The sequence below is a fragment of the Aythya fuligula genome, chromosome 4 (genome assembly GCF_009819795.1).
Source record: "Aythya fuligula isolate bAytFul2 chromosome 4, bAytFul2.pri, whole genome shotgun sequence".
NCBI lineage: Eukaryota > Metazoa > Chordata > Aves > Anseriformes > Anatidae > Aythya > Aythya fuligula.
Genome location: NC_045562.1, coordinates 65,661,157 through 65,674,955, shown reverse-complemented (window position 1 = coordinate 65,674,955; position 13,799 = coordinate 65,661,157). Strand labels below are relative to the sequence as shown.

General features: G+C 36.2%; 1 protein-coding gene across 2 annotated transcripts in view; it reads left to right on the top strand.

Annotated features, from left to right (window-relative positions):
• AFAP1 (actin filament associated protein 1) overlaps window positions 1-2,250 on the top strand; it is a 115,127-nt gene extending 112,877 nt beyond the window's left edge. For both annotated transcript variants that reach the window (XM_032186692.1, XM_032186689.1), the window contains one exon: window positions 1,505-2,250. In XM_032186692.1, coding sequence (XP_032042583.1) covers window positions 1,505-1,531 — 27 coding nt within the window. In that variant the 3' untranslated portion in view covers window positions 1,532-2,250. The remainder of the gene's footprint in view (window positions 1-1,504) is intronic.
• The last annotated feature ends 11,549 nt before the right edge of the window (window positions 2,251-13,799 follow it).

The window sequence follows — 13,799 nt, the reverse complement described above, 5'->3', positions numbered from 1 at the left end:
AAAGGAGATGTTCCTTCGGCACCTGCAGAATAAACTGCTGCTTTCAAGGCTTATTTAACACATATTTAAAAAAAAATAAATATCTTCCCTGTTGCTCAGACAAGGACTTCCTTTAGAGGCTTGGCAGCGTAGACTTAGGGAATATATATTTAGCATCCTTTTTCAAAGTAATCTAGAGTTCACCAATCCTGTGTTTTAAGTTTAGGTTTAATTTAATTTAAAGTGTTAACTGAAAAGGGAAAATGCGTTATATCTTAATAAATGGAAAGAAAAAAAAATACCCAAAATTTAAAAAATATTAACCTATTCTATACCTGCTTTATTATTATTTTTTTTCCTCTTATGTTGCTAGAACCAATGACTGTGATTTTAGTGGTGCTTTACTATAGTTGAAGAGGTGTCATGGTCATGCAGCTGTTCAGCCAAACTAATGCTTTTACTGCTTTCAGCAGCAGAAACTGATATTTACATACATAAGTAACAGTTTTCAGCTAAAGCTCTTAAATAGCATGAAATGAGTGTTAAACTCAGGAATTCAGCTTGGGAGCCAACTTAACAGGCTTCCTGCAGAGTATCTCTGCAGAGTCGATGGGTGGGAGAGGAATTTGTAGACCCCGGTTCCTGGCTAGGAACAGCTGTGGAATTGCTCCACAGAGATTACTTCAGCAAGAGGCCAGCTCCTTTGGCACTTCATTATTTCCTGATCTCTGTATGGATGTGTTTAAGGGAGCTGGTACATCATGCATGTCCTAGGCTTGGCCCATCCTTCTTCACATCTTCTCTTCTGATGTAATATTAGGAAGTACTGTAGATATCACCCAAGTCAATAGCAACAAGTTTCCTTAGATGAGGTGTTTAGCTATAGCAAACTCATTGCGACTTTTCACTTCTGTGGCAGAAGAAATGGCAATCATGATACCTTTATCTGAAATACATGGGTGAAAGCATTATAGATCACATGCGTTGCTGTGGATGGTAGGTGTCATTATCTGCAGTTAACAGGCAGAGAAACTGAGGGATGGAAAAGAAAAGGGATTTCTTAAATTTAATGAGCAATAGGTCAACTTGGATTCTGTATATGGGAAATGAAGACAGTGTTACCTAACTTTACGCTGCCTGTAAGCATCTCTTTTTAGCCATAATGTGTGCTTACCAAGAATTTTACAGTAAAAAATGGAAGAGTACGTAAGACTAAAATGACTTGGTGTCAGCTATGAGATATTGAGTGCTTACTTCTCTCTCACATATGTAATTTAGAAAGCCCTAGAAAGTACTAGAAAAAAGTTGCCATATGTAGTCGCAGAGGGGTGGAGGCTGTGCACAGACCGTATCAGGACATACTTGTTAACATTCTCTAACTAATCTGTGGGCAGATGGCTGGATCCAGTAGTCAGTGGAAATACTGTTACTGACCTCAGCTGGTTTTGGCTTAGCAGATCTGATGACATCAGTGAAATATTTTGATTTCTCTAACATTTTCCATATCTTTCTTTCCCCCTTCCAGGAATGGGAGATGAAAAATGGAACATAAGTATAGCAAAACCACTCACTTTCCATAAAGGCCTTACCTATTATGGACCAAGACATAGGCTGCAAAAGACTCATCTAAAAAGTGGTATCAAGTGATACACCATAAGAGGTTTTTATAATTCTGTTAAGTTAATGGTAGCTTGGCGCTAATTTGCCTGTATTCCCTCTACTGTATTGCTATGTAACTACGTGTGCCCCTTTTTATTACATGTAATTCTTCATTTCCACCTTCATTGGTAACGAAAATGAAAATCAAAAAGCAAACCAACCATAGTACGTAAAAAGAGGCATATAGTTGCAATTGAAAGTTTACTTTGCTGAAACAGTATAGAGCAGCAATGTTAATTACATTGCATCAGATGACCTGAACAGCTCTGAAGATAAGTGCATTCTTTAAGAATGATGTGAAATCATTTCAGGTATGTGCTCTTGCAGGTAATACTGCCTTGAAGAACTCTGCTTGCCACAGAAGTTGCTGAGCCAAGGTTTGCTCATTAGCAGTCACACTGCTGTCCATGTGGCAAAAGAAAACTGAAGAAATGTGTTCACAGGGTCATTCATGACCTTCTTGAACCGAGAAGTCAGGAGCTCTTCATTACCACTGGCCTCAGTGGCAGTGCGAAACAGTGGAATGACACAACTTAGCTGTGAAGAGTTCTCTGATACTTTTTAAGACAGTCACTTTTGTCATTGGGAGATAAAAAGCTGCCATGCTTTGAAGAAAAAAAAAAAAAAAAAGCATTTTAGTACATTCTCTTTATTCTGAAGCACCAGTCATTTTCAAAGGTCATGTTGTCAAGCAATGATTTGTTCCTGACTTTTTAAAATGGCAAACAGGTATTTTTAGATATTACTTCTTTTCTATACTTTTTGAAAAAGAAAAATGATTGAAATTAATCAACAGATAATGGCAACTCAGAATAGCTTATGTGGTCAGTTTTGTTTTGTTTTTTAAATAATATAGTATTGTTAAACTTGAGTTATAGAACACTGCTGTACTTAGTTTCCTTCGTCTTTTCAGACCTCAGCTATTATTTTTGAGGAAGATGAGACTGAAAGGATGATAATTTTAAGGCTCTTTTTATAAATCTTTTTACAAGGAATTGGGGATTTTTTCAGACAGGAGTCCATTTCTGTTTACTAGGAAATTGTGTCTTGCATTTTAGTCTGTAAAATTGTAGATACCTGTTCTTCTTTGTCTCTATGTCACTCCTGCAAAGTTATGTGCAGTAAAATGCCAGCTGAAGTCCTTTAAAATCTCAAGATTGGCTTAAAAAAATCAGGAGAGAGAAAAAAATATATAATAAGTTGGGTTCTTTTAATTTATTCTTTTTTTTTTTTTTTTTTTAAAGCCTTTGGAGAGCTTTCAATCACATTCTCATGATTTTTCTCCTCAACTATGAGGATTAGAAAATTAATTAAAAAAATTAAAATACTACTCATATTTTAAGATAATCAGAGATGTTAGTGCTGGAATCTGTACTTAAGACTTGCAAGTAGAATCACAGAAGCTGGCAACACAGTAGTTATCAGGGATCAAATCCTGTTACGGTCCAGAGGTCCCGTTAAGGACACCAAAGGACTTCCTGAAGGAACTGTTAGGATTGGCAAGCCCAGAGCCCCAGCACAGAGCTAGCAGAAAGACCCAGCACTTAGCAGCTCCCACAAATCAGGTGTATGCCAAGTGGTTTTGAAAAGCGTGTCCATAATGGTGCACACAGAAGTGCTAAATCCTGTTCCCAAATGTGCCAGGCATCACATTGACCCTTAGCAGAGGAGAAATGGGGTCCTAGATTGGAAAAGGCTCTTTGCTTCCTGGGACTGTGCATTGTACAAAGTGCCACAGGAATGCAAATACTATAGGGAAGCAAGTGTCAGTGTGTTTTTCATCAAAAACAGGATTTTTTTTTATATTATTTTCAGTCATCTGCTTACTTATTACTGTAAGTGGAGGGCACTTTCTATGCTGTATGACTATGGACTAAACATTACCAAGTTCCCATAAACAACAGCAGAAACAAATTTGAAGCAAAAGTAAGTTCATTTAGGCTTTTTATTTCAAATTAAGTTATTTATTTGTATATTTCAATAAATATTTAATTTATATCTGTACATATTTATGATGCAAATTAGGCTTCTAGTAAACATTTGCAAGGATGTAACAGTTGCCATTAAGAAGTGGTCCCGCATAAAGTAATGCAGAGTAATCGAAAGCCAAATTCCTTTGAGTGAGACTTATTTACCTAATATTAATATTGTATCTTCCATCCCCTTTTGCCCATCCTCCTGCAGAGGCTCCTTAAAGCCACTTCCCCACCCTATACTGTATAATTGCGTGTCTCTAATGGTAACATTGCAATTAGCCTTAGTGACATGTCTATTCTTTGTAATGGCCAATGTTTTCAAAGGAGGAAACAAATAAATAAAAACCCACTAGAAATAATCTCTCAATGGACCACATTCAGTGCTGTGAAATGTTCCTTTTTCTTTTTTAATAGTACTGTTGCTGTGCAATTTTTATAAAAAGCAACAGAGCTTGTATTTTCAATGTTTTCAGGATTTCAGGGTCACCAGGCAATCAGTAATAGAGCAGTATGACTTTTTTAAAATGAAATGTATTGTATTTTAAACCATTGCATTTCTATGTCTTTTGAGAAAATGTTACACTTCTGCTTCCTCAACAAACTCCTGTTACTATACCAGGTGCTTTTTTATTTTTTTTTTAATGGGTGATGCTTTTTTAAAAAACAGATCATAATCTTAGGGGATCAAATTTTTTTTTTTAATGAGATGATTGTGGCAATTTGAATTTTGAAATGGAGAATACTTAATTTAGTATCTTATTTTTTTCATTTATGACACTTTCAAACTAATTGGCCCATGCTGTATGTTGTAAGATAATGTTCTCATATTAAGAATGTAATTATTTCCTTATTGTATTTTTTAAAAAACAAAATCATATTTAAAAATTTCTGTGAAAAAAGCATGAAAGAAACATGAAAAAAGTTTTTGTTTTATTTTTGTTATTGGATTGCCCATTATAATTGACTGTAAATATATTCTTTCTACTGTATTTCTCAATGTATTTAATATTTTTGGCACACATTCATGGAAACTTCTGTAAAAAAAAAAAAGTCCAAAACAGACCCACCTATAAATGTGTGTCTTAGTAGCTTCAACTAACTTCATGCCTTTCTAGTTTATTCTTCAGGAAGTCTTGCAGAGTGTGAAAAAAGACTGGCACCTGGTAGGTGCGACAGATACAAGACCATTATTAATAAAGTTACCTGTCATAAATAAAAGAAGTATTTGCATTGTTGTTTCCTGTTATTTAAAAAAAAAAAAAGGTATATAAAAGTGTATATAGTATATAAAGTATATATATTTCTTTATGTCACTTTTTTTTGTATCACATTAAAATGTACATTTTTTCTTCAACTTGAATACACTATATCTAAAAGAGAGCCCAGCAATGGAAAACAGCAGTTCAGTGCATTTAGCACTCAAAGCAGAAGGCACTGCTTATCTATTGTCACTATTTGCTTAGATGTCAAACCAATTAATAACATAGTGTACATTTTTATGTACAGTGATAAAAATTACCCCAGAGAAATTAAAGTAGATCAAAATCAGACTGCACTAATTATCAGGCAAGATAACTGTGATTATAGCAATTCCTTATAGATGACTGAAAGAAGAGATTGCATAATGATGTGCCATAAGTATTCCTTGTTGCTTTCCCTAGATTTAGCTCTCACCACCACCACCACACTAAAGTTATTACTGAATGTCAAGTTTAAGTAGAAAATACATTTCATCTTACTAAATTCATGGAAGCAGCCTAATTGGTTTCCTTTCTGTACTCACAACCTCCTTGATCTTAGGAGAAAAAGATGGCCAGCGTATGTAAAACATGTCATTGTGATATAACTAATAAGAATTGTGTCACAAGTAGACACAGCTTTTTGTCTACTTAATCAAGGCTTGTAATATTTCACTACTCTTCATGCAATTAAAAAGTCTTCCACCTCAAAAGCAAAGCAAACTATTAACATTTCTCTAGAGAAAGTAAGAATGTTTGTAGGATATATATATACACTACATATATACAATTATATATAACACATATATTATATATAATATAATAATTATATAACAATATAATTAATTATACAAATCAATTATATAAAAATTGTATACAATTGTATATACATATTTTATATAAAATATATTTATTTAGAATAGTTGTAATATATACTGTTATTACAGTATAATAATATATAAGCAAAAATTAGAAAATGAATATCTTAATTTACTTAGACTCATGGCCTAAAAATGCCTTATAAATGAACTTAATGGTGTTTTTATTTAAACTAAATTTAATATTGTGTCTGCATACCAAAGGCATCCAATGATGTGAAAGACCTCACCAACACCTTAGCTTACTCCATTGAGGCACCAAAATTATAACTATTGCAGTGCTTTAATGCTAGATTCTTTATCACCCCTGTGACCTTTTCTAAAAAAACAAAAACAAAAACAAGTTGTCTGAAAGTTGAGAATCACCAGGCATCCCTTTTACACTGGGATGTCATTAGTCATGAAGTGCTAAGAGGTCTGTGAGGCTTCTAGGAAAATAACATATTCTGCTTGAATTTTTCAGTACACTTTTGACAAGGTCCATCACAAAGGAATCTTAAATAGCTACTGGATAAAAGGTAAAAGCTTAGTAGGATAAATAACTGGTTGCTAAAAAAAAAAAAAGAAAAAGGAAAGAAAGAACAAAAAAATCACAAATTCTTTTTTTCCAGTGGCCCTGAGCCTTAGGATACCACAGGGCTGGGGTCTGGGGCTTGTGCATATCAGAATATTCAGAACTAACTGAAAAAAAATAGAAGTGAGATGAAAAAAAGTCTGTTACTGTTTCAGGATATTAACACTAAAATCCAACTACAAGGATTTGCAGAAACTTCACCAGTGATTAAAATGTCAGAAGAAATACAATGTCAATAAATGTAGAAAGAACTGCCAAAGATAAGAAAAGATAAACAATTCCGCAAAATAATCCAGATGTAATTATGAGTGCTGACATAGCTCTGACTACACTCAAAGATGATCATGGATCATAGTTAGGTCAAAGAAAATATCCATGTATTGCATAGTAACAATGATAATAACGATAACAAAACAACCAGCAAATACCCTGTGGTTTAAAACACAGCACAAAATTCCAGACCCTGCCTGGTTGAGACATACGTAATATCACAACACATGCTGTCAGCAGCAAAACATCTTCAGCTGTAGCAATATGTCATCCAGGCACCACACGTCCCCATGACAAAGATGAAGATAACACTCAAACAACTGCTGTGCACCAGAACTTGTGCAAAGTGGTAAATACTCTGATAGCTCCACTGACTTCTTTAGGACCCATAAAACTTCATCCAAAGTCTGGACACTGAATGGCATAAATAGATAGGCTGGTGATGGTACAAAAGCAAGAGAGACCCCTCCATACAGGGAAAAATATTGATATTAAAATGAAATCCAAAGGGGGAAAAAGATAAGGGTTTCTTCTGAAGAAAGAAGTCTGAAGGAGGGTGAGGAATATGTTAGAAAGTTAAAAAAAAAAAAATCACTACCAGAAAGAGAATGTGACTAGGGAATGAAATAGTCTGTGTCACCAATAGTACAAACTCTCAGGGTACCAAAATTAATGGGGCAGGTTCAAAACAACACAGAGGTACTTTCCCTCACTGTGTGATTCAGCTGTGGAATTAATTGCCACAATGTTATGGATGCTAAAAGCTTATACAGGCCCATAACGATAAAGAAAATTCATGGCAGAGAAGAATTACTTAAGGCTATTTGACACAAAGCTACCACAAAGCTACCAGCTCTGCTGCAGAGAGGTCCAGCTCCACAGTAAATGGAAGCTGGAAGCACGCACTGGGTAAGTATTGTATGCTTCCTCCTCTTCCCCTGACATATTCGTATTGATAAATGACGCTGGTTTCTCTCAGAAATGACTTATTTAATTTTTCCAACCACTAGTTACAAAAACATTCTTTCCTATAAAATAATGTATCATATTCTTTTCAATTTGATTTTTAATGCAAACATCTGTCTCAAGATCAAGACAATGCAACATTATTGCTTCAGAATATATTAGATAATTGAAATAATTAGAGGAAAGATATTCCTCTTCAATGAGCTCTCCTGATGACGGGGAAATAATTTTCCTATTAGATTTTGCTTCACACAGGCTCAAGTTAAACATAAATGAAAAGTTTCATTCTTGGTTTCATTAATTTTTCAAGAGACTGATAACTGCTGTCACTGAATTATTGATTGGAATTACTACTTTTTTAACTTTTTTTTTTTTTTTTTTTTTTTAGCACATACTACTATTTTTTTTTTTTTTTTTTTTTAGGTCAGCTTATGGTATGATGCTGTAATGATGAAATGCTGAGAAAGGACCCTTTTATCATGTTAAAAATATACTGAGCAGCATTTGCAGCATTTTGCATCATCTTTTGAAAACCATGAAGGTCAGAGTACAGTAACATTTTCACCACAGCAGCTGGAATCATATAAAAGCAAAGTATCTTTTAAGGCATAAATCACAAAAATTAAAAAAATAAAAAAAAAGTCTCTTAATGGAAAACAGGAAAAAATATTGGCTGATGTTTATGACTCAGAAGTTTTATTACAGAGACATAATTCATGATGATGTTGAAACCAACTAGACTTCAAAATAACACAGCAATTAATATGGCTTTGAGGAGGACAGCAAAGAAAACAGAAATGAAGCGATTATCTTATCCTTTTTTTCCATCAAAATTGGTAAAGTAGCCCTTTAGGTTAAATGTTGGCAAGTTTCTTGAGGTGGGTTATTTCCAGGAGCATCTTGTCTCCCTGTTCTCACTTCTGTCCTTCCAAAGCAGAAGCTTTCCTCTGAAAGAGCTTGTGGAACATCATTAAAAATAAGAGGGTTTAGGGTTTCTTTTGGTTTTGTTTTTATTTATATCAGAGCATGAAATTTGGAAAATGAAACAGTCACTTGAGATTCAACAGGCCACATTTTTTTAGTGACAGATTGCAGTTTAAAGTCTCAGCTAGCCACAATACAGGATTAGAGAAATTGAAATGACAATCATTAAAATGTCTTCAAGCTGAGGCACTCAAGAAGGGAAAGCCTCAAGCTCATTTCTGAACCCAGCCTTACATTTAGCAGGATGTGCCATGGGGTAGGATCCCATTCCCCATCCTGCATGGCTCCTCTAACTGCTTTGTCTTTTGGCCGTGACCATCTGAAAGTGTTAAACTAGGGCAGAACATTCACACTAAGAATATTAAGTCTGAATTTATATTTTGGATTTTTTTTTTCCCTTTCAGTTGTTTCTTTGGTTTTTATTTTACCAGCTTCAGGATTTCACTAGAACAGCCAATCTGCACAGCAGCAACCACCTATCAGCAAAACCAAAACTGTATTACAGCAGTAAATCTGAGCTAAGTCTGAGCAGTCTGTCCAAGTTTTAAACCAGGAAGGAATTTCCATATTGCATGGCTGCGCAGAATATTCTGGCCTTAAAAGTACAGTGACTTTAGCAAAGAAAGACAGTTCTTGCTAGGATCAGTCACAAAAGAGCACTTTGAGAGCTGGGGCAAAATCCTTGCAGACAGCTGGCTCAAGGACAGGTTTGGATTTGCAGACCCTTCAATTTTGTAAGGAGGATGCAGCTCCTACATAGCACAGGCAGGAAGTGAGTGGGATAAAGAAAAGCCAATACAGGTAATAAAGAAAAAATGAGTAAATAAGGAGTAAGTAGTGTGTGAAAATGCCAAAGAAAACAGAAAAGATCCGAACAAAGACACAGGAAGGTCAGAAGAACACACAGCTTTGTTCTATTTATGGCTGTTTATTGCAGGGAGATCAAGGTTAAAACCTGCTGAATTCTTTCATTCTTAAGCTAGACAGAAATTTTCGGCCTTTGATTCAGCAGCATTCTGGGAGAACATTTACTTTTCTTTGGCTGTAATTGCATGGCTTCCCTCTCACCACAGAGTGTCACCCTCACACCAGTTATACCGCAGCTCAACTCCACTAGGGGAAGAGGCAAAAAGGCAACGTCCTGTAATGATGTGCAGGAGGAGGAGATGAGGCTTTGCTGCAGCCTTACCGTACAAGTTTGCTGCTAATGACTTACAAACCAAAAGCCCACAGACTCTGAGGACTGCTTAAGCCGTTTCCCCTCCACAAAACCCATAAGCTGCTTCACAAGAAAACAAAACAACAACAAATAGTTTAGAACCAAATTTTATTAAAGAAAAACCTGTAGTGCAGGTTCTTGGGACAAATGCATACCTTTGGATGCAGTGGAGTACACAGGTATGTATACAGTAGTTTGCCTGCTACATGTTTGGAAGCTGAAAGAGACTGTGATCAACTGTTCCGCACAGTTCATCATCATCATTAAAAGTTGCCAAAAACTTGGTTGTGGACCACTAACAGATACTTGGTTATGTGTGTGCACTACATATTGCACAAGACTTTTGATTAAGCTATTAATTGTGCAATTGAATCACAGTTAAGTGTTACATCAAGCATATTCAAACATATATTTATTTGTTTTTTTCTTCTCAAAAACAGCACGTCACTACAAAACTGCCATTAAATGTTACATATTTACAAAAATATACAAATAACACTTTTCCCCATTTATGACAATGCACCAGTTATGGATTAATCTTGTTCTTCCCTTAAGTCCTGATACCGTATACAAAGAAACCCAGCCAAAGTCAAGGTTTCCCGAAAGAAAAAAAAAAAAAAAAAAGTAAAATAGGAAAAGTCTAGTATGGATTTCACATATATTAAAATGTGCAAAGGCAAAAGGAGAGAACAGCACACTTGCGTCTGTTAAAGGTATGGACTACAGCATACTGATTACTACTAAGAGCCTGTACCTGGACTGGAAGAGCCTCTGTATCAGAAATCCATTTAGAAACACAGTGTTAAGCATTTGTTGACCATACTCTAAAAAAGCAGTTGTGATTAGTTCAAAAACTAAGCGTTGCCTTCATTGTAATTAGCTTATGTGCATACAAAATACATGCATGTGAACCATGGGAGTAGGAATTACATGTGAAAATTAGTCACTCACCTGTGTGCATATGGATACAGCAAGACGACAACTGATTTTAGCCTGCAGGTACATTTCAAACTCCCTGTGGATGAACAGCTTTCTTCTGGAACAAAAGGTTTACCTGACAAATTCTGTGAACCTGCATGGCCATAAATTTGGGCAGAATTTGGCCCTGCAAGGCCTAATAAGTAATTCTCCACATGGAACAACAGGGCAGTGAAGACCACTTTGTGAATCTTCACAACTAGCATGTCAAGCCTAGTTCTTACTTTATTGGCTTTTCTTTCTTTACCAAGACCTGAAGCTCTAATTAGCCTGAAGATATTATTTGAGCTTGGTTTAACTGTCTTTTTTTCCCCTTTATTCCCACAGGCAATGCCAGCAAATGTATATGATTTGTCCAAGCCAGGGATTTGTCCGAATGAGGGATTTTGGACCCACATGTGTTGGAACAGCCACAGATGCAGTGTAAATAAGACCACATAAATCCTTTACTCTTCAAATGGAAAACTCTCCGTTCCAACTCTCACTGTCTCTCAAATCTTTCTCCAATACCGAGTCCAGGGTGAATTGATATTCCTAGTGTAGATTCATAAGCGCAAAGTTATGGTACTATGATACTTTCATTTAAGTGAAAAAGGGTGATAGCTGATGCCTTCTAACACCACATTTGCAATATACTGGTGTGATATTCTTTAGAACCACCTTCCCTTTTGCAAAAAAACACACCTATGATTAATGGAAGGAGAAATCACAGTAGCTGTACACAATTGTGAATTTAAGTGGTAAGTAAAGCACAAAAGGTGTAAGCTTCCCAAAGCACCCTACCAGCTGATCAAGTTCCCTACCTCTTTCATGCTGCTATTCCTTTGCAATGTTTTCCTTGTATTTTTCTCACTCATACAAAAGAAGATAAAAATGAGTTAATCTTCTTTTGACTTCAAACCAGCTGGCTGGCAGAACCACAATCGGAGAAAAGTAACTCAGAAGAGACTGGGATCAAGAGGGAAGAATTCAAGTGTACTTCTCCATGTGATTAGGTTTTCTCTCCAGAGTCCTCTGCCCTGCAGCAAGTTCATCTCATGCCATACACCCATGAGGAAATGATTCATAACATGTCAGTGACAAATAAAGAAAGAAGCTGTACTCAAATGCCTGGTGTGTATAGAAAATATAAGAACTCTGAGTTCCTAAAACTAAAATTTCTAGACACTTTTTGAGAAAGTCCAGTGTCTAGTGTTTATCTTTAGGAATACTATGCCTACTCACCAACTTCATCTGTCCTCTCTAAATTTTATAAAATTACATGTCATAGAGGGATTCTAGCAAATTACATTTAATCACTATAAATCCAAGACACATAGCTAATCCATAAAATAACTCTTTTCCCTTGCCTCCTAACTCAGTGCCATTCTAAGGAGGAGCACCATAAAGAAACGGCCTGCAATCATCCGAGGTAAGGCTACATTAGAGCTACCTGTGAAGCACACATACATGCATCCTGGCTGCTGGGAAGCAAATGCTTTTCCATCAAGTATGATATTGCTGTGTGCTCTCTAAATTATAAGTAGAAATTAATGCTGATAATTTAGCATTGTCATGTTCCTGGTGCCGCAGCAATTTAGATTCATGGTTGAAAGCCTCTGTATGCAACCAACAAAACTTAATACAATATATGTGTCATTACAAATTAAAAGAAGCTCCAAAGCTTAAGAAAAATATAACATCAAAAACTTGTGGCAAAATCATACACACTGATTATATTGCCTTTCTCCCTGCATTTCCCTGTCCTGTATAATCCTGTGCTCCTCTCCCTCCTGCATCTCTCTTACATACACTTCCTCTCTAGCCTAGGTTCTATCCTACAAAAATAGCTCTGAGTTTTTCAATTACTTCGTCCCCATCATCTTCTGCAAGCTCCCCGACAAGAAGATTCTACCAAACCCATATGGTTACAGCTTAAACTTGCATATTAATGAGCTTAAGAGAGAGTTATTTGCCTCTGCATCCAGGAAAGGTTGCATACAAACATGACAAACCATTCCCAAGACAACTGATCCCTGGTCCTGCTTTTCCCCATAGCAATGGACTCTATCTCGCCTATTCTTCATCTTCAGGTTGTACCATTTTATCTAAAAGGCTATGTAGTATCTTGGTCCTCAGCAACCCAAACTGAAATACATATGCAGCCCAATGGCTGTCAGGACGTCTCTGCCCAACTTTGCTGCTGTCCTTTATTTGCCAGTTTGAAGGGTAGGCAAAGAAATCCAGCCCTTGCTGTGCTCCAGGAGGCTCATGCCAACACCATATCTCCTCCTCATAACCTGAAGTTAGGCAAAAGGGGGTATTTGGGAAATCATGGGTTTAGTTGTCTGCCAATTAAATGTATTTCTTCCAATGAAGAGAGACAGTGAGATCAGGAGAGAAAATGCTGGTTATAGCTTATCACTCCTCCAGGGAGGACAACACTGATCCCAATTTCAGGACGAAGTATCTGCTCTCTGGGTCAAAGAGATGAGAGAAGGGCAGGAATGGCAAAAGGGAAGAGTTCCAGAAAGATTTATAGAAAATGAGAGCCAAAATTTAACATGAAAATATCAAAAGAAGTGAAAGTGGGAAAGAAACAAGAAGAAAATGCAGAGAGACAAAACATAGGGACGTACATCAGCTAAGATAATACACCAGAGCTGAGAGAAAAGAGAGGGATGGGGAAGAGATGGTGATTCCTCTTGTTAGCATTCAAGACACAGATAGAAACAGAACACAAAGCAAAACAAATGCATGGAAGAAAGAAAAGTGGACTGTAGAGAACTGTTATCAGGAGGAGGAGGCAGGCAAGGCAGAGCAACAGATAGCAGCAATAATGAAACAGAACAGCAGGAGAAAAAAGAGTATGGAGCAAAACCAAGGGAAAACAAAAGAGAATGGAAATTCATATAAATTTTCCTATGTAGTGTCACCAATTACTTATCAAAGAGTTCCAAGCATTAAACAATGCAGGTCACCTCTCTGAAGACCAGCATCTCAAAAGATAAACCAAAAAAAAAAAAAAAAAAAAAGTGCCTTTACCAGCTTTACCAGCAAGCAGAGATAGTAAATTGGGCATTTTACGATGTTTGTGAT